The sequence below is a fragment of the Laetiporus sulphureus genome, assembly GCF_001632365.1.
Source record: "Laetiporus sulphureus 93-53 unplaced genomic scaffold LAESUscaffold_40, whole genome shotgun sequence".
Classification (NCBI taxonomy): Eukaryota; Fungi; Basidiomycota; class Agaricomycetes; order Polyporales; family Laetiporaceae; genus Laetiporus; species Laetiporus sulphureus.
Window position 1 is genome coordinate 26,629 of NW_024468549.1, and position 19,753 is coordinate 46,381.

Genomic DNA, 19,753 nt, shown 5'->3' on the forward strand with positions numbered 1-19,753 from the left:
AGGACCTCAATGCATTGTCAATTGCCTAGGATGCACAATGTGAAACAATCTTTCCGTGGATCTATTACAATGTGCATACAATCATGTACACAGGTAATCTACAATGTTTAAAACCTCAATGCATTGTCAATTCTCTGAGATGCACAGTGTTTTCTAGTCTTACTACAATGTGCATACAATTATGTACAATGAAGACTTACAATGTACAATAACCTCAAGGACTTGTTCACATTCATTTTAGCACATGTCACGGGACCCGACCTAATCCCTATGAACCAACACCAATTATGACGATGGACCACTTCGCCAAAAGGCTGGTAATGCTAAGCTTGTCTTAGCACTTGGTTCGGACCATATATGATAGGTTTTTCACGTGGCACGGAGGGTCATACTGTGACACTACCCCGCTCTCAAGACGCCTCATCCCGAGGGGTATATAGCATCAACCTCAACCAGGGTATATAGCTGGCAAACCCTATTTGGTTGTAGTCAGGGGTATTGCAGTAACTCTCTGGGTCTATAGTGACTAACTTGCATGAAAGGACGGGGTGCCACCCTAACCCCTTTTGTCCATAGATCATGACTAACTCGCACGATTCAGCATCTTTAGCCTATTCATGACTAACTTGCACGACCTTAATAATCGTGTCTAACTTGCACTATAAGTCTGCCAGACCAGAGGTTCGAACCAGTGACCTTAGGTAAGCTTAGCATCTTGTCACGGGACCCGACCTAATCCCTATGAACCAATACCAATTATGACGATGGACCACTTCGCCAAAAGGCTGGTAATGCTAAGCTTGTCTTAGCACTTGGTTCGGACTATATATGATAGGTTTTTCACGTGGCACGGAGGGTCATACTGTGACAGCACACTGGTGAGTGATTGTACTACAATCATGGGACCCACTAGTGACCGCAACATTGCATGTTCCCGCACGTCCGCTGCTGCATTCTTCACAACTTTCTGTACCATCCCACAAAAGCAGTCTCTCAAGTCTTGCTTTGCTCAGTTACTGAATCTATCTACAATCGAGACCACTTCTTCTAACACGACCATGGCCGAGCGTCCGAGCATGGAATGGCTCGAGCAGAGCCTGCACACGCTGATGATGTCACCGTGCATCCACTTTACACCATGAAGATCAGGCGTGTGCACACGCCGGGCCCGAGCTGGACCCAATAGACCTGTTCAGTGCACGCGGTTCAATAATATGTTTTCCCACGAGTGCGCTGGGGTCATCGCTGGGTGCGAGGTGGACCACGATGGCTTGAAGCAGGTGTTGTTGGCACTGCAGAGGGAGTGAAGGGATGAGACGGTGAGCTTTGCACTGTCAGTGACAGTGAAGCCAGGGCATGTGAGTGTTTGCTTGAGCGTTAGGGTGTGGTGGCTGACGTTGGCTGTGTAGTATGCGTGCCGTGCAGATTTTATCCTGAAGGGACAGGAACAGATGGAGGAGGTGAAGGCAGATGCCTTGTATATGTTGTTTATGTTCTATGTTTCATGGTCTGTTGATCTCACCTGTGTTCTGCTGCATTCAATGAAGAACACGACGAGCAGTGAATTCACCACCTCTGGCTGGATGGCGACCCAAACCTACTTGTCGCTTCCCATTAGCTGCTCCCTGCATGCCACAAATCACCTACCTCTCATCTCATAAATGCGGTATGTGAATGATAGGACTGGTGTTCATCACTGTGCATCGTATTTTTGTGTGATTAGTTTTTGGACGGATGTTGTTGTATTAACGTAGATATTATACTCCTAGTAGCTGTCTATACACTGCACGTTGAATTGTATGTATGTTTGAGTCATTGAATGCATTATTCGCTGAGCGTGGCTGGCTAGTTGTGGTGGACAGCACGGCTGAGGATGACGTCGATCATGATCAACTTGGGCACATTTGATGTACGACCACATCTTGAGCGAGACCCATATCATTGTCGACTCATTTAATTGGTGACCTACATCTCATCTCAAATTGTCTGTTGCATGTCAGGTACGAGCCACTACGCCTTTCGTAGGCTGGCAAAGCCTTTCCCGCAAAGAGCGCTAAGATCTCAAAGATATTATTCTGCTTCAGACCATGGTGAATACTACAAAAACCTGTACAGCGGACATGGTAGGGGAGGAGGCCATGGCCATGATGCTGGAAGAGGCTCTGCTCCTGCTGACTATACAGAATATGGTGCAAATTGTGGGGTGAAACAACAGTATGATGAAAGACAAGGCAAGTAATATATACCATTATGGCTGCATCGATGCATCACTGAATGTCACAGCACAGAGAACTTCCAGAAAATAGCAGAATGAAAGAAACCATCATGATGGGTATCATCCATCCAACACCGGCACATCTGAATCGAAAATGTGATGAAAAATCAACCCCTCTCTCTCTCGTGCCTTCATCTGCCCCTCCTTCAGGCGATCGAGCCCAGCTTGGATAGCCTGCATATGCACTTCCACAGGAATCTGCTCACCAAGGATGTCCGGCACTGCCACCCTCTTCCGCAGCTCCTCCAGGTCTGCACTCAAAGCATGCAGCATCTGCAGGACAACCGTGACATGTGCGAGTGCCCATCTGCAGTATGCACTGAGTTCCTTCAGAAGCACGAGATGCTGTTTCTTCCCTTTCAGCTCATGCCTGTTTCCACCAAGCGACATCCACAGCGAGGCGAGCAGCTCATCATGTGCAGCCGAGATGGTATTGTTCTCACGATTGACCACTTCATGGACAGCCTCGAGGTGACTCATGGAGATGTCCATGGAATCTGTGGATGTCTGCAGGACGATCGCTCATGTCACAGCAGAGGTAACAGAGGATGCGAATGGCCAAATCTTCGAGAAAGATGATGAGGGCTTCTCGTTCGCCGCTTCGATGGCACGGATCGCATAGTTGTTAACGGCCATGATACTTCATATTTGTCAGTACAACGACATAATATGTCATATGTATGTTGGCAGTCACCTATCCACTGCTCCTCCGATCTTCGAGCTCAGTCTATGCAAACCCTGACCCGTTTTCCTCGCGTCGTCCACAAAACCTACCAACGACTCTGCCAGAAGGTCCCTGCTAATCAGATTGCTGTGGCACACAAGCATGACAAGATCGCTCATCGCCATCTCTGCCTTCTTGATCTTGAAACTGAGGCTAGAATCTGTGACTGACTCATCCAGCAACTGCTCGAACATCGCACCCTGCAGCTCTGCAAGCTGGGGGAAATTTGCCCATTTCAGGCTGATATTCAGGATGGGCGGCAGTATGCAGCATAATGCAGAGGTGGAGATCCCGGAAATGATACAAAATGGCAAAAAGACTGTGTGAAAGGTTTGCGCCATTTGCGCGAAGAGAATGCCCAAGATCCAGATGAAGAGGAGTATACCAAGCGGTTTGCGGAGTAGTCATAATGCAAGGGAGAAAATACCGAGCAAGTACGAGGATGCAGATGATGCTCCGGTAATGACAGCTTTCTGCACTTGTTCATGGTCGATCACAGGAGCAGATTCGTTTCGAGATCGAGGTGTCCCTCGTGGGCTCGCTGTCTGAGTGACCGTCCTGTATACTGCCTTCCTTCAGTGAGACTTGTGCACCCTCCCAATAGCAGGAGGTGCAGGAAATTGACAGCTGTTCTGCTTATCATCCATCTGCGTCGACTCTTCTTCCCAGATCTCCTCAGACAAGTTGGGCTACCATCATCCATGTGAGACTGCGAAGTCATTAAAACAACAAGTAACATACCTTGACGTTTATGTCAGCCATTGGGGCGAAATCAGACAGCCAACAGAGATATGATGGTAGTCGTAGTCTCAGTAGCAGACCAAAATGATAATCGATTGATATGCCAGCCGCTCAGCCATAGTGTCAATATATTTATAACATCCTGTTATAAACCTGCTACAAAAATAATATAACAGGTCGGCCCTGAGCACTGCCTTACCCAAATCTGCGTGCCACACACTTTGTTGCGAACCACCTACCACCTCCGAACTCCATGTTGAATGGAGTCCTGTCCTTCCTCAGCAGACCGCCACCTGAGTACAGTGGAAGCGAGCAGTCGTGCCGCAAGTGCGACAAAGTATTCAACATCGTCTTTGCACACTCATGCAAGTGCAACCACTGTGGTTCATTTTTGTCAGCCCTTGTTGTGCATCGCACTGGGTGAAACTGAACTCTGCTCTTAGGATACCTGTACTGCCATTCATGCATGGACTTCCAGGCGCTGATGCCCCACAGGGGCAACGGGCCAGGCTTTGATGTCACCTCCGTGTGTGGGTTCTGCATTGACAACCTGATGAGTATGTCCCTCGCATTCAGTCTCTTTCTCCCCGCTGGCACAAGTCAGACACTGAATCAGGCAGTGATCAGTCACTGCAGGCAGAAAGAGCTATTTGCGAGAGCTCCGACCTTCAAAACTCAAGAAATATGTGGGCGACTATAACATCAAGATCAGTGGGGTTGTTGAGAAGGATGATCTGATCGATGCGATCATTGCAGCGAGGGTATGTCACACAGCCCCTTTCTCATCTTACATAACAAGTCAAGCAAGTTCACAGTCGCCAACCGGTTGCCTATCCAAAGAGAATGAAGTAAGTTACTCCCCCATATTATGACCATCTCCATGCAACCCCTCTCGCAGACCTTCTATTGCAAACATTCTGTATCAGACTGCCGAAGCAGCTGGCCCCACGGAATCTTCACCCATGCTATGGACTTGATGGGTTCAGACTCGTCCGCATCGTGATTCCTGCCACAGCCCCAGCAGTGACCCTACCGGCCCCACCAGCACACAACCTCCATCTCGAGCAGCTTCCCTCGACCTGACCTTGACCCATGCTGACAGCAGCAGTGACAGCCTCCATGTCAACAGCATCAACAGCCATGCATGGATCAGCACACTCCACCTCCAGATCCCGGCACGGTGCCTCCCTGCATGCCTCCCTCCCACACGAGCGCTGCTTCCCCGAATGTCAATGTTCCCCACACAGTGTGGACCTGCACTTCTTCTGTGTCCACTACACCTCACGCTGCCTGACCCCCACCACTGGCACCCACGTTCGATGAACTAGTGGCGATGCCTGACTCAGAGCTCGCACACCTCTCGATCTCGACGCTCAAGGTGGTCCTCTTCCAGAACCACGTGAATGTGCGGCTCATCATCGAAAAGGAAGAGCTCATGAATAAGATGTGCACACTGCTCGGGGAGGAGCGACATGAACATGAGAAGCATGTGCATGACTTGGAGGTGAAGAGATTGGCAGAGGAGATGCGTGGGGACATGGAGGAGGAGAAGCGTAGGAAGGCTGAACAGGCAGCATGCGTGTGGGAGGATATGAGTGCATGGATGGAAGGCATTGGCACACAGACCGCATCAGGGGAGAGCAGCACCAATGTCAGCTCCGTTGGATCTGGGTCTGTGTCAGCTTCATTGACAAGTGAAACTCAGCAACCCGACCACTTCGCACAGAATACGGAATGGTCACATGAAGACAGGACAGATGAAGTCATGTCACCACCGCCACTGCCTGCCAAGCCTCCTGCATCCTCTCTGCCCATGCTGGCCTTTCTGCCAACATGCAAGCCATGGCTTCTCAGCTGAAGCACATGGGCCCATGTGTGATCTGCTGAGATGAAGAGGCTAACATCGCCATCATTGATTGCGGGTGAGTGCACGCCTGTGATCAATCTGACCTGATCTCATCTTACTGGTCATTCGCTATACGTCTGCGCAGACATCTCTGCCTCTGCTGACCATGTTTGGAGCTCATCATGAGGGGCACGCATAAATGTTCACTTTGCCACACGCACATCATCACGGAGCAGTGGCTCCTTCGAATCTTCAGGACATGATTGCTTTCTTTACCCTTGTAATTTCTTGCCGATCTGCTCTGATGTTTTCATGGTTGATCTGCTTTACCTTGTACCAGCATAACATGTAACATTTGAATCATCAATGAAGTTTGATGTCATTTTTGATGCTAATATTGATCAGATACTGCGAGCTTTTGCCTTTCCTCTACAGTGTCCATGAACGCGATGGGTATTCAAGGTAGCTATTTGAGTCAGGGTTACCCGGTGCTGACAGCATTCTATATGACTATAAGAAAAGCAAGCGTGATGACCCACTGATGTGAAGAAATGGTATGTATAAATGGTAGCGATGTAGCTATTAGTAGAGAAGGTGAGAATGTAATCCTGTGTCAATATCCCGTATAGATTATAGATGTGTTGAACGAGCGATACAGGAAAAGACCTCCCATCCACAGAAATGAAATGAACGGCCCAGCTGACGGAATAGGAATCAAAAGCTCAAGTTTCCTCCTCATCTCCTACAGCACCTCGCATGCTCCTCAGTAAATGGGCAGCTCGTAATCTGGCAGTTCGCCAGAGATGTTGATCTGGCCCTTATTGACCATGTGCACATTTCTCGTTGTCATCTTGATCCCCTGCTCTCGAATAACCTCCTCCTCTGCCTTATCGAGGCCCAGTGAATTTACCGGAATCCATATAGTTTGTTATGGCTCGACGCTCGCTGGGTGGTAAAAATCCTTCGGGTCCACCTCTTCATCCAAACTGAGGATACTCTTCCGCACCACGGCATTGTCTTTGTCACTTTGCCTCACGTCATCGTCATTGTAATCACGCTCAATGTCTTCGGTGTTCTGTGCCTTTCCCTTGCTATCGATGAGACTGCAGCTTTCTGGACCAGGGCGCACATGCATCTTCATGTTTGGGTTCTGCTGTTTCTCCACCTGAATGGGTTCCACGGCGCTCATCACTGACTCATTATATCCTGCAGCTCCCGCTCAGACTGAGTGCATTTTTCATCCAGAAGCTCACGATCATGATTTGTGAGTGTGAGTAAGAAGCAGTCAATCAGCGGTCCATACGAGTTGTTGATTATCACGTGGAAGAACGCCTGAAGGCACAATGGCGATTCAGTGAAATGCTCTCATTATATCCGGACGTGAGATCATCGATGCACTGTGAATGCTGTCAGCATCATCGTCAATGCTCCCTCCGGAATTGCACTAGACTGTTTGTTCCTGTCCTGAGCCAGGAAGAACAATGCCATGAGACAGATCCCCTCCATGTACAACCTGATGAACACATGCTGCATCGCATTTGGGGAAGAACTGGCCTTCCATCTCACTTGTTCGCAGCTGGCTGGCTGCCACAGCAGGCGGTACTTCCAGAGCACGTAAAACAGGAAGAACGTCACTGCCGAAAGACCATTGATGATAGGCGAAATGGCAGAATACGCGATTGCTACGAAATGAACATCAGTATACGGTGCGCATGCAAAGAATAGACATGTGACATAGTGACACAGGCGATGAGCATGACCGAGGGAAACATTGAGCCCCATTATGTTGACAGCAGCTTATACTTGATGTTGTAGATTGACCGTGGTGTACTACCTATGAGGTACAGCTTGGCTAGTAGATCGCGAGCGACACGTATGCCAGAAATCCTGTTGCCATGCCCGAAAGACCCTGCAAGATGATGTAACCAAAGAGCACGTAAGTCAAGCTCCGAAGCACCACTGCCCCCACCCCCACCAGAGGAGCCCACCCCCATCCGGCCTGCATGGCGTACGATGCAGCCCCATCTGTCTCATCACTCGTGGAGAGTGCAGACTAGTGCGCCACCTTCACCACCTGAACTGCCGGCCCCTGGACTGTGCCTTTCAGAATTGTGGGCTATGTGGCAGCATGAGTTTGTGACTTGTGAATCATATGTTCCTCGAATTTATATCCATTTCATGTGCTCACGTAGCAAATGATGCATTCGTCCCAACCCCAGCCCAGTGTATCCATCCGACATGAGCTCTTCGCTTCGCTGCAGCCCAGCCCTGGGTTGTTTGAACCACACTCGCCTTATGACTCGCTTAATTGTGGATGAACACGATACTTCAACACCGAGAACCCATGACCTTGTGATGACCTTTTGATCTACATATGCGATATGACCAATTTTCCGTGACTTGTTTCATTCCTCTGTCTTCTTGCTGTCGCACTTCTGAATATCTTGTTGTGCTATATACTGCTCGCTGATGCCTACTTATATGAAACCATTGCATCTGTACTTGCAACCTTATGGACTGTTAATCTTGTGTTGTGCTTGGATCGGATAACCACATGTGTTGTAGCATGTATCTATCAGAATTTCAGACCTCTTGATCCCCTTGTATATATGATTGGTCGATATACAGTCTACTATCTCGTCGACAAAATGAAATAGGAACAAAAGGAAAGAAAACTGATCAGTCCGTCCAGGTTCGAACCGAGGACCTTCTGTGAACACGTTATGTTAGACAGATGCAATAAGCAACCACCCAGTCAACGAGTTTTGACTCAAAGAATTAAGTTACTTCAATATGTTTCATCCACATGGCTCCAGCTGACCATCGCACACTTCGCACACTTCATCAGGATCCCTTAAACATGTCTCTGCTGGTCCCCATCATCTGTGACAATGGAACTGAATTCTTCAAAGTTGGGTGCATCTAGGTTTTCTGTCAACTTCGTTCTCTGCTTAAGAGTGCCCCCAGCTTTGCTGGTAGCTCTGATCCCTCATTGTGAGTGATATGCTTGTTGCTGGTATGTGCTTCCGGTACTGACTGCTGGCGTAGTGTTTTCTCAACTGGGCCCTTGTTCCATCACGGGATGGTGAGAATGGTCTGGTCATGCAGTGCAACTCTGAAGATGGGCTCTGAAGACATGATGCATGCAGAACAGGGGGTGATCAGACCGGACACATTCGAGCTATATTCGAAAGCCAGGATTGATGACATCGCTTTTTCGGGCACTTTCTGATCTGATGGCAGCCTTTGCGATGTGTACAATCAAGTTAATTCGAGTGAAAATAGGATTTAATTCGCATCCATAGCAACATGCGACATGAACGGGTTGAATGAAGATGCAGAAAGGTAGTCAACCGAGGTGGTATATCTTTTGTGAAGTTCGCACGAAGGCGGCGAAGACCTTCCTTTCTTGTACGGTGGTCAGACAAGGATATCTGGAGCATTCCCGCATGTGCATAGGTTTGAAGGAATTGTCTCATCTGCCCACGGGAGACTAACGGTGTGCCACAAGTCAAACAAGCAGCAACATTCCTCCCTGACATGTACACTCTCTCCAGTGGCATTGAGTACCAGTCACCTCCATCACCATGTCGAAGTCGTCCCTCTCGTCAGTGGTCTCTACACCCCCAGTGATCCCAGATTGGTGCTTCAGTGCATCGCCGCTACGTGACTGCCTCTGACCCAAGCAAGCCCTTAATTCTCCCTCTTTACCTTTACCTCGGTGGTGCAGGTCAGTGTTTAGGCATTGACTCTTTCGCATCTGATCCGACCTATTCCTAGGCCTTGCAGCCTACATTCATCTCAATTTCGGTGTGAAGGCCGCAGCATCGAAGGTTCAGGAAAAGAGGCTGGTCGACCCCTCAGAACTTTTGTCGAGTTCAAACTCAAGCACGTCAAGCCCTACAACCACAACACTGCCAAGTGTGCCTCTTTCTCCCCTCTTCCATGCACATGCCTCTGACCACACTCATGGCTCAGGTACGTCTTCGAGCTCTACAATGGCCAGGCGTCTCTTCTGCCCATTGCCTCCTGCGTGGTCGTCAAGTCCACCGAGGACTCACCCCACCGCTCAATGACGAGAAGGGCAAGCCCATCATCCATCCATACACTTCCATATCCCCTCCCGAACAGAAGGGCAAGCTCACCTTCCTCATCAAGCACTATGATAATGGCAGGATGATGAGCTGAAGCAAGGCGAGAAGCTCACAATCAAGGGGTCGATTATGATGATTTTGTATAAGAGTGAGTGGGTGCATCAGTTGGAGTGTAGTGGTTGCTGATGAAATGCTTCTCAGTTAATGAGCATGACCAAGTGGGCATGATCGTGGGCAGTACCGGCATGTAAGTGAGTGTGCCTACATCTCATGTGACATCACTAATCCTCATGGCAGCACGCCAATGTACCAGGTCCTAGAATGCGCGCTCAAAGACCCATCGAACAAGACCAAGTTTGCGCTCATCTTCGCCAACATCAGCCAGCATGACATCCTGCTCCACGAAGAGTTTGATGCATTGAAGAAGGCACACCCCAGCACGTTCAACGCCATCTATACGCTCGACCAGCCTGGATCAAACTGGAAAGGTATGTCGTGTCTCGTGGGTGGATGCATGCAAGTCGACTGACATGATCACGGATGTGGGCTGGCAGGATACAAGAGATTCGTGAACCGGGAGGTGATCAAGCAGAACATTGCTTCCACGACACTCGGCGACAAGGTCAAAGTCTTCATCTGTGGTATGTCTCATGGCTCACAGAGTCACCTCCGCACAAGTTGATGGGTGCTTACCTCTCCATTTTCAATGAGGGTAAATAGTTATATCATATGACACACTAATTGTAGTCATATCAGCTATGTTTCCTGAGTCTGTACAGTTTGGCGGAGATGCGATCAAACCCAATGAAGGGCAGCATTTGATCAAAATCAACAGATTGTAGTTAATGAAAAATCAATACCTAAGAAGCATTTGCAACTGGGCAATAACATCATTGAATGTGTGAATGTGCAAAAAGAACATGAACACATGCACAATGCAAAGGAGGACGTAAATTGTCAAGAGTACCATAACAAGGCATGTGAATTGGTCATGATACACCATCACCACCATGGCTTCGATCTGTACACCACAATATGATCTATGTTCTGAACCTGGTGTTAAGAGGGAGTCAAGCATAAGGAAGGAACGACTTACCTGGGACAGCCAATGTGAGGCCTTGAATGATCTTGATGTTTGGGAAAAGCCAGTATATGGGCAAATGGTTGAGGATGATGGTGGGATGAAGAAAGGTGCATGCATGTACAATAGCCTGTGTTCATATATATATATGTAGCCACCACGTGTTTGATCAGAAGCGGTGAACGTTTCCCATATTAGGTATAATGATCTCCCACACCGATATCTCCACTTCCATTCTCTCGAACAACTCGTTGTACATATCAAAGAACGGCAGTCCTCCGTGCAAGCCATGCAGTTGTCTAATGGTTTCTCAAACCCCGTGAGCTTGTGGTGGGGGCACCTCATGTTCGACTCCATGTTCTTTATCGTTATTTCGAGCATCATGGTGATCGGGACTTGAGTGCGACTGGTGTGCCTTTCGCCACTAATTCTTCAGGAGCTGCAAGGATGGCAATTGTGTCTGCCAAGAGATAAGCTTCATCGAGGAACTGATCATGCAGTGGTATTTTGTGGTCACAATATCGAATAAGGTGAACATACATGCATGGTAACAATTGTTCTCTCATGACTCACGGATGTCAGGGTTCGCCAGAGGGCATGACGAGACAGTGTATCCATGCCGGAAGTGCACTAGCATTTGTGTCAACGTTAAGGTATACATACCACCTAGTCATGACTGACCTCATCCACCAGGAGAGCTGTGAAGTCGAATGACGAATCAGCCATGATAATGGTAGAAGAGCAATTAAACAATACATACTCCTTGAGCCTCCCAACCAACCCAGCTGCCAGATGCAGCTTGCATTTCTGCCCACCACTAAGCACATTCACATTATAGGGGATCTTCTTACCGAGATCACAATCATGCAGCAATTGCTCGATATCCGCATCATCCGAAGAATCGCTCAGCGGCTTGATCGCTCTCCACCAGTGGAGTGTCTGGTAGCAGTCAGCCCTGGGAACAAGACATTCTTCTGTGACACGAGGCCTATCGTTCCTAGAGGAGGGTGCTCAACCCTGCCCTTGAACAGCACTGCACCTCGTGTGCGACCTTAAAGTGTTGCTAAGATGGACATCATCGTCGACTTGCCCGCTCTGTATGGTGAACATCAGTGGACCCTATATATGATGTCGCCTCCACAGGCTTACCCATTTGACCCAAGCGAGATGTAGATGCCTGTCTTCAGTATGTCAAGGTGCAGGTTCGCTATTGCAGTGACCATCCCTTTGTCGTGCTTGAATAGTGATGTCTTGAAGTCCTTTCCCAGGTTCCGAATGGAGATAGCAATGCCGGGCGGCACTACCGGTGAGTCCTCCTCAGTCACTGGTGTACGCTTTCTTCAAAATCACCAGGACAACATTGATGGATTGTGTGCACCGTACAGCCTTCTCTCTAGCAGCATGGCTATCCATGGCCACAGGAACACGTCGATCTTGCAGAAATCATGATATCAGTGACATCTCTCATCACAGAAAATCGACCCACGATGGCGGCAATGATCAACAGGAGAAGGGTCAAATGGTTGTGAGAGTCAGGCTGGGTGATGCTTGTGGGGATCTGATGTACCTCAAAGCCGCAGACAGCGCAGATTGTGAAGATGTAGAAGTCTGGGGGGGGAAGAAAAGAACGCAGCCCCGGTGCTCGCACGCTCATCCACGAGCGTGAGGATGGCAAATACAATTGCGAGCACCATGGACGCGATCGCCACAAGCTGCAGGCTCTCACTGAATGGGACAGACACCAAGAATGACCAGCTCATGAGGGAGAGGCCAGCAAGAGATGAATGACGAAGACGAGCCCACCGTTCATGCAGATGAAAATGCGATAGTGCCAGATCACAGAGACGATGATCCATGTGGGAGATAGATGAGCGAAATGCTGACATGCCAAGAAATGATGCATGCTAAGTCAATCAGGCCCATCGCCTTCATATGGCTCATGAGTTGCGTTGCACGTTTGTTCATGAAGGACCCAGGGAGCTGGTAGGCAATACCAATGTAACATATGAACAGTGCCAGAACAAATAGCTATAGGGTGCGGAGTCCCCTGACATAGCTCAGGCAGATGCTGGTGCTTTGCTCGCTGTTCGTCTCCTGCGTGAAATGCCATTCTAGAGCAGTTGAAGGAGAGGTGTCCGTATCAGTTCAATGATCGTGCAGTCTATTGCCCACTGCAACGGCAGCACATGTTCTTCGTAGCTGCTTGTGTGCTGTTCTACATTCACATAATATAGTCCTGAGTCCACCCGAAGCATGTAGTTGTATTGCACCACAGAACTTGCATTGCCACTAGATCCAGGCAGCAAGTTAAAGACCACTGCAGTGTAGCATTTGGAGTGGCCGTTGAAATTCTCTGGGCATAGTGAAGGGACATCATTCAGGGAGTCCGCCTTCTTGACATGACTTAGATGCTTGGAGGTGAAGCCTCTAGTAATGTGCGATATAATATCGGTCGAACATGGCGAGCCACTGCCATTCATGCCATCTGCCCACACCAGTGCCAACGAGCCGTCATAATGATCAGCGAGGCACGGTATGGTAATGGTGGTTCCTAGGCTGTACTATGAAACAAATGAGGCCTAATAGTATGAAGCGGTCAGCGATGTAGGGGACATACATTGTTTGGCTTAACGAGGAAGAGCTGTGCGACTGCAAGGAATATGCCATATGCAATGGGAAGAATAAAGCATTGAAGAATGTTAAGCTAACTGAAGGTCAGAACATCTGCAGCCTTTTCTCTAAGAATAGTCAGCGTACCCAAGGATGCTTCGAGAGCACCATCCAGTTCTTCCAGGCCAATGCTGTGAACAGTTTCCAGAAGAGACGATGGGACATCATTGGGTATGCTTCACCAGCAGAGCTAGCATATAAGCAGATATGGTAGGTGCAGCATCAATGCTGCATTCCGCGATCTGCAGCAATGCAGAAGGGAAGATGGTGGTCGGAATGTGCCTAACTCCTCTGGATCGAGGTGTGCACGAATGGAGATGAACTAGTGTATATGACAGGCACTAGAACTGTCCCACAGCTTTGGAGGATCCTCGAGCCTCCCGTGAGTGAGAGGCTGTTGCAGACCGACTCTATGAATACTGTTCCGGTGCCAAGGCTGACAACGTGGAAAGAGCAATTGAGAATAACCAGCCAGGAGGCTCTGGCTCCAAAACTGTCATGATAGGCCGAAGAGCTCTCCTAGCAGGGATGCACGGTGAGCGAGTCACTTCCTGTGCTGGTTATGCAATCTTCACCCAATTTTCAATGCTTAGTATGAGGTGACAGGATTGCAGTCGACCGGAATATCAGAGCAGCGTCGAGCACACATCCTGATAGTGCCTACCAAATGTGATGAGCCAAACCATCAAATAGATAACCCATGACATACTTCAGCACAACCTCGTCCTATCCACGAAACTTCGCAAAGCATGCCGTCTTGTACTCGTACCTGACTGTCCAGCCCTCCAGTACTTTCCATAACTATCAAGTGATTCTTTTGGATGTGAAACCCATTCACTCATGCAACTGAGTTGGTCCTTCCATTCCAAAACATCGTGACTTATCATATTTGTACGTTTTGCTTTGTCCTGGCAATCTATTGCATACACGTTCTCAGTTTCCGCATACAAAGATATAATCCAACTCGTGCACGATAGAGCAAAGCATACGTTCCAATTCCCAGATTCTCTTGTCCTTCCTGACAACTCTGTTTCTCCTGGTATCCAAGAAATATACTTAGATATAGATGGGTAGCGTCGGATTCAACCCTATTCAATTGATCCCTTCGACAAAATTGTGCTAGTCAATCAGGAAGGTAATGACAGAAGGTGCTTACCACAGGGCATTCCACGAGTGCACCTCGCACTCTAGAAAGACACTCCTTCGCTTGCTCGAGTGACACTTCTGGGACGACCTGTCTGGGCATGACCTTCGATATGTAATCTCAAGCAAAATGAACGTGAGACATATCCTCTGTAAGCTGACTGAACAAAGGTGACACACCCAGTACATATTCCACGAGTGCATCAGATTGGTTGGCACAGTGTGGAAGAGCTCATTGAAGATGTCCCAACTGTTCTTTGCCATATCAATCCAGAGTCTCTCAATCATCTCTGATAATGGATCCATGATGACTGTGTCCTCGTCAGTGTTCTCCTCGTTGTTGTTGGCATGCGGTGCAGGGCGCATGAAGGAGGTGACCTTTTTCTGCTGATTCTGGTAGAAGTGCGGGGCAATGAGGATGAGGTGCTCTGAGCAGTGTGAGTTGCAAGGACTAATATCGGACTAAGCAAAGCCTCACCTCTCACCTCATCAAGTTCACTGATCAGCAGCATGACAGATACCTCCGTGGGCACGTCCTGCTCCTCGTCTTCCCCGACTCATAGACGTGTGACCGCTGCAATTGCCTGATGGAGCTTGACTCCACTGTTCTCCTCAACGAGGTTAAAGTAGGAGTCTAGATGGCCACATCAGTGCCGTGTAAAGGACGAAGGGGGTATCTCACCATACGGAGCATTGATATGATCATAGGCTCAAAATTTGTAGAATCAGATGTAGTTTGAGCTGGAGTTTCTTTCAGCTTCTAAGTGCCGGCATCTGAGATGGTATCCATGGTTCGTAGCCAGCAGCATGGATCTCCTCATAGATGTTGTGACCGCCACAGTTCATTGTTCTGCACTGCACAGCTATGATGATATTGATGGACGTCTCCTCTTTCACTGCACCGATTCATGAGCATGCACACTATACAGCAGAGTGTTGGTTGATTGCCTTGCCTTGCGAAGGCCGGAACCTCCAGTAACATGACGATGACCTGCATGGAATGAGCAATCATGAAAATGGCTCCACTTCCCTCGCAATAAAGTGACTGACCTTGAACTTCTCACCATTTTGTGCAGCCTGCAAGATCCGCAATGCAGCCGCAATCTGATTCTTGACAGGCCTGTCCTGCTGAGTGTTCGAGATGCTGCATACTGCAAAATACATGAGCACCATGGCACATGATCGGTCCAAGGTATGACTAACAAGAACTGATTCTCTACATCAGCAAGCAATATCAGACGACAGCTCTACACCTATACTGATTCAATCAAACTGACCAATGGAGATGAAGTGATTAGCCTCGAGGATCATCTGGCAGTCTGTTCCAATAAATGTGTTTGCGTCACATCAAAGTTCTGGCTTATAAACAGAAGGCACATACACGAATTCTGGACACTCTTCTCGGTGAGCACGCCATGAGTCAGAGATGCTGCAGACAGCCTGAACATTGCACGTGCCATTGGGAGGACGCAAACATATCACCAGGTCATCGAGCTCATTGCCCGTTGGCTCGCTATACAGGCCTTGGTAGCGCTGTGTGAAGCTGCAGCTCACCTTCGCTCAGGCCTCATGCTGGGGAAGCTCTATGTCATAGTCAATGAGGGGACATTCAGTTGGGTGCAAACATAAGTTTGTGGTGCGATACGCACGGGCAACAGCCTCATGAGGTGCCGCGTCGACATCATGTGGGAAGGCAAGCCACTCATATCGGCTACAGGAAACGTGAGCAGCATATCGAGGCTGCCATTCATCTAGCAGATGTCATCTATCGTCAGAATACTGTGGCAGCCACATGTAGGTGAATTCTGCGTGGCTCAGCATAGCGATTGGCGTACCTTGCACTTCTTGATCTCGTTCCACCGCTCTACAAAATGCTGCACAAGGTTGAGCATGACAGGCCCGCATGCTGTCATGTGCACCTGTGCAAAATCAGTCACTCGCCCGCTTCGTCCTCATCCTCAACGAACACTCACATCATGCCAGGGCATGCGCACCATCTGGATGACGCTGAGCCCATTGTTCACATAGTTCTGCAGTGCTGGAAGTCCAGGATACGTGCATTGTTGTGATCCTGGCCCAGAAACAGGATCTGCCGGAGGTCATACGGGTGCACGTCCATGAGCAGGTGCGCATGCATGTCCCACTGCCCAAAGCAGAGGTTGAGGTCACTGACTGCGGCACGGTAGATGTCGACAATGACGAGCTAGGAGTAGCGTGTCAGCACCACACATAAGCTGACCAGATGTGAGCATACCTTTTTGTGGTGGGACCAGAACTCGACATTGTCTGTGAAACACGTGTCACAAGTGTCACCGATTAAGCGAGTACGAACAACGCACCCGCTTCCTCTATGGTCGGGATGATCATGCATGCGATATTTGGATGCAATTCCTCGAGCACGTGCCAAGCATGTGCTGTGGTGCAGCAGATCACACTTCATCATATCACATGAACACGAGACGCGCACTGACGTTGGTGTGCTCCGAGTCCATGGACATCGTCGCGGTGACCTCCTTGTATATGACGACGTACATGTACACACCCTCCTCTGCCCTGCGCTTCAGCAGGTGGTCGAGGCGCCATTCCTGGTGGTATGCTGTGGGGCATCAGAAATACAGTTCGGGGGTGAGCCACAGTCCTGTGGGAGTTGGTGACGGCGTCAGCGTGAGAGAACGATGAGAGGCGGGCTGCGACATGGCACATACAAGGATAAATATCGACTCGTGCACGCTGTCGAGCAGCTCCGAGGCGCTATCCCACATGTCAGCGACTTGCTATCCACCTGCCGCTCGACGCTGCACTGAGAAGTTCTGGGCAGATGTACCCATTAAGGAAGGGAAGGATCTCAACGGATGAGCACCACTCTGGTAGAAACCAGTTGGGATCTTGTCCAGCACCTCTTTGACTTCGTGCGTGAAACTCTCGAAGAGATTAGCCATCATGGGGGTTTGCCAGCCATGGGCGGCGGCAGAGAACTCAGCATGAATCCTGTACTTACCAGTGAAAACACCAAATTTAAAACTTAAAATATTATGCCAAGACCATTTTTGATTGGTCCGATCATTGGTTTCCATGAGGAAACATTTTGAACACATGTAGCAGCCATGTGGAAAATATCCTGAATTCATCCGAGAATTATTGTGATGGAATTTTAGAGACATTATCAATGTTTTTGCAATGTCTTTGTGAAGCAAGCAATTTTTTTCCTGATTGTGTGCAAGCTGTATATGCCCTTCTCAACATGGGCACATGCTGGATACATGTAGACTGCATTGACAAATCATCCACAATGTTTTTACAAGAAACATTATCAATTAAAACATCATGCGACCCTCATGATGCATTTGGAAACATTTTGGATGCACAACGATACCATCAATGATGGAGCAGCAATGATTCCCACTTGATTCAGCTGTTCCTATTGGTGAAAACATCCAAAATGGTACCAGAATCATACCACATTGATATGAGTGACAGCATTGGGTACAGATTCAAATAATATTTATAATGTCTGCGAATTTTTCCCCAATAAAGCAGCTGACTTCATTCAAAATGTAGTCAGCTATTCTCTCATTAAATCACACAGGAAATATGTAGATGGCATTTTGACAATATTCAAAGTATTGTCACCATGAATCCGACGGAAACATAAGTCACATCGTTGTGACTGTAGTCACAGTGTGTTCATGATGTTTTCAGTGGAATCACAGGTCGATGCCCCTGGTGAAGAATCATGCACCTACACGCGCATTACCTGACATGACGCCATACAAGAAATGGAACGTGCAGAAGCCTAATATTGCATATCTACGTGAATTCAGATCTGACATATAGATGCTAAATGAAGCACTTAACTTATCAAAGTTAGCACCGCGCCATCAAGTACACCTTCGTTGGCTATCTAGATGGACTGCACGCCATCCGCTACTACGACGTGTCTACACGCGCCATCAAAACTTCATGCAATTATCATTTTGTGCCCGCTTTGCAGCTCCCACTCTCTGTGACAACCGACACACCGGAGCTACAGGAGAAATCTGTGTCGGATCAAATGTGCAAGAGGGAGTCTTTTACCAAAAATGTGCCATGTTCTGATCTGAAGAAGCAGAAGCACATAGATGTGGAAGAAGTGCAGGTACCTGAAGGACCTCGGAGATCAAAACGGAAGATCGCGCGTCTGAACTATCAGCTCCTTAATGATCCTGAGGCAGATGATGATGACATAGATGCTGCTGCATCTGCCGAAGTGATTTACCAGGCAATGTGCACTTCTATGGATCCAGATGAACTGAAACCGTTACAGAATGCAAAGAACTCACTGGAATGGCCCCCATTGGGAGCAGGCAGTGGAAGCTGAGTTGAAGCAGCTGCATGATATGGGGACATGGAATCTTGTAGATCTACCTCCAGACTGCAAAGCGGTAGGTAACAAATGGGTCCTGGTCAAGAAGACCAACAAGGAAGGTGAGGTAATCAAGCACAAGGCACGTCTAGTAGCAAAAGGCTACTCACAGATCCCTGGAATGGACTACACGGAGACGTTCTCGCCTGTGGTCCGTCTTGACATGATTCGAGCTGTCCTAGGGCTAGCTGCAATCCTCGATTGGATAATCCAACAGATGGATGTCAAAGGTGCCTATCTAAATGGAATCCTGAAAGAGGAGATTTATATGCGCCAGCCTGAAGGGTATGCTGACTAGACGCACCGTGTATGCAGATTACACAAGACCCTCTATGGACTCAAATAACCGGGCATGAGTGGAATATTCAACTTAACCATGAGCTAATAAATGTGGGTTTTAGGTGATTATTCTCAGATCCTTGCGCATATATTCAGATCAGAGGTGAAAAAGTGGAAATCGTTACCGTATGGGTAGACGATCCACTGATATTCACCAATGATTCTAATATTATGGGTCATCTGAAGCATGAACTTCAGACCATGTCTGAAGTCACTGACCTAGGTGATCCAAAGAAGATCATCGGGATAGAAATTGAGCGAGATCGTGCAAAGCGCATGATTAAAATCACTCAAAATAAATATGTTGTTTTCATCCTGCAAAAAGAAGGGTTAGCGAACTCAAATGCAGTAGGCATGCCTCTTGATCTGAATATTCCCCTCGAGAAGGAGGAAATTGAGATTGATGATGTGCAAAACTGTAGCAACGGATACACGTCA

At 48.3% G+C, this 19,753-nt stretch overlaps 8 protein-coding genes across 8 annotated transcripts; 3 read left to right on the forward strand and 5 right to left on the reverse strand.

The window, feature by feature from the left end:
* Positions 1-2,388: 2,388 nt before the first annotated feature.
* Positions 2,389-3,535, reverse strand: LAESUDRAFT_789652 (uncharacterized protein; the record flags this gene model as incomplete). Its single annotated transcript, XM_040913918.1, has 3 exons — positions 2,970-3,535; positions 2,807-2,915; positions 2,389-2,782 (listed from the first exon to the last, which is right to left on the reverse strand). Coding segments are annotated over exons 1-3 (874 nt in total), but the record flags the coding sequence as incomplete, so codon positions are not given.
* A 473-nt stretch (positions 3,536-4,008) lies between these two features.
* Positions 4,009-4,501, forward strand: LAESUDRAFT_634390 (uncharacterized protein; the record flags this gene model as incomplete). The annotated part of the gene is made up of 3 exons (XM_040903436.1): positions 4,009-4,123; positions 4,184-4,297; positions 4,368-4,501. Coding segments are annotated over 3 exons (363 nt in total), but the record flags the coding sequence as incomplete, so codon positions are not given.
* Positions 4,502-5,073: 572 nt separating this feature from the next.
* LAESUDRAFT_761937 (uncharacterized protein) lies at positions 5,074-5,598 on the forward strand (the record flags this gene model as incomplete). Its single annotated transcript, XM_040912996.1, has 2 exons — positions 5,074-5,391; positions 5,446-5,598. The coding sequence occupies 2 exons, from the start codon at positions 5,074-5,076 to the stop codon at positions 5,596-5,598; spliced, it is 471 nt and encodes a 156-aa protein (XP_040761094.1).
* A 916-nt stretch (positions 5,599-6,514) lies between these two features.
* LAESUDRAFT_789654 (uncharacterized protein) lies at positions 6,515-7,591 on the reverse strand (the record flags this gene model as incomplete). Its single annotated transcript, XM_040913919.1, has 4 exons — positions 6,515-6,792; positions 6,840-6,918; positions 6,985-7,268; positions 7,495-7,591. 4 exons carry the CDS (start codon positions 7,589-7,591, stop codon positions 6,515-6,517), a joined length of 738 nt encoding a protein of 245 aa, XP_040761095.1.
* A 1,582-nt stretch (positions 7,592-9,173) lies between these two features.
* LAESUDRAFT_738257 (ferredoxin reductase-like protein) lies at positions 9,174-10,915 on the forward strand (the record flags this gene model as incomplete). The annotated part of the gene is made up of 8 exons (XM_040910870.1): positions 9,174-9,193; positions 9,451-9,507; positions 9,565-9,625; positions 9,762-9,828; positions 9,882-9,927; positions 9,978-10,168; positions 10,235-10,321; positions 10,830-10,915. 8 exons carry the CDS (start codon positions 9,174-9,176, stop codon positions 10,913-10,915), a joined length of 615 nt encoding a protein of 204 aa, XP_040761096.1.
* A 226-nt stretch (positions 10,916-11,141) lies between these two features.
* On the reverse strand, positions 11,142-12,521 carry LAESUDRAFT_716191 (uncharacterized protein; the record flags this gene model as incomplete). Its single annotated transcript, XM_040907227.1, has 6 exons — positions 11,142-11,249; positions 11,335-11,391; positions 11,443-11,716; positions 11,911-12,099; positions 12,140-12,194; positions 12,410-12,521. The coding sequence occupies 6 exons, from the start codon at positions 12,519-12,521 to the stop codon at positions 11,142-11,144; spliced, it is 795 nt and encodes a 264-aa protein (XP_040761097.1).
* A 401-nt stretch (positions 12,522-12,922) lies between these two features.
* On the reverse strand, positions 12,923-13,596 carry LAESUDRAFT_738258 (uncharacterized protein; the record flags this gene model as incomplete). Its single annotated transcript, XM_040910871.1, has 4 exons — positions 12,923-12,976; positions 13,008-13,322; positions 13,379-13,465; positions 13,519-13,596. The coding sequence occupies 4 exons, from the start codon at positions 13,594-13,596 to the stop codon at positions 12,923-12,925; spliced, it is 534 nt and encodes a 177-aa protein (XP_040761098.1).
* A 927-nt stretch (positions 13,597-14,523) lies between these two features.
* Positions 14,524-17,336, reverse strand: LAESUDRAFT_716193 (uncharacterized protein; the record flags this gene model as incomplete). The annotated part of the gene is made up of 18 exons (XM_040907228.1): positions 14,524-14,550; positions 14,588-14,680; positions 14,755-15,002; positions 15,053-15,072; positions 15,096-15,208; positions 15,497-15,565; positions 15,625-15,725; positions 15,852-15,893; positions 15,956-16,014; positions 16,129-16,157; positions 16,224-16,325; positions 16,410-16,493; positions 16,548-16,604; positions 16,748-16,777; positions 16,829-16,860; positions 16,914-16,988; positions 17,042-17,159; positions 17,280-17,336. The coding sequence occupies 18 exons, from the start codon at positions 17,334-17,336 to the stop codon at positions 14,524-14,526; spliced, it is 1,356 nt and encodes a 451-aa protein (XP_040761099.1).
* Positions 17,337-19,753: the final 2,417 nt, after the last annotated feature.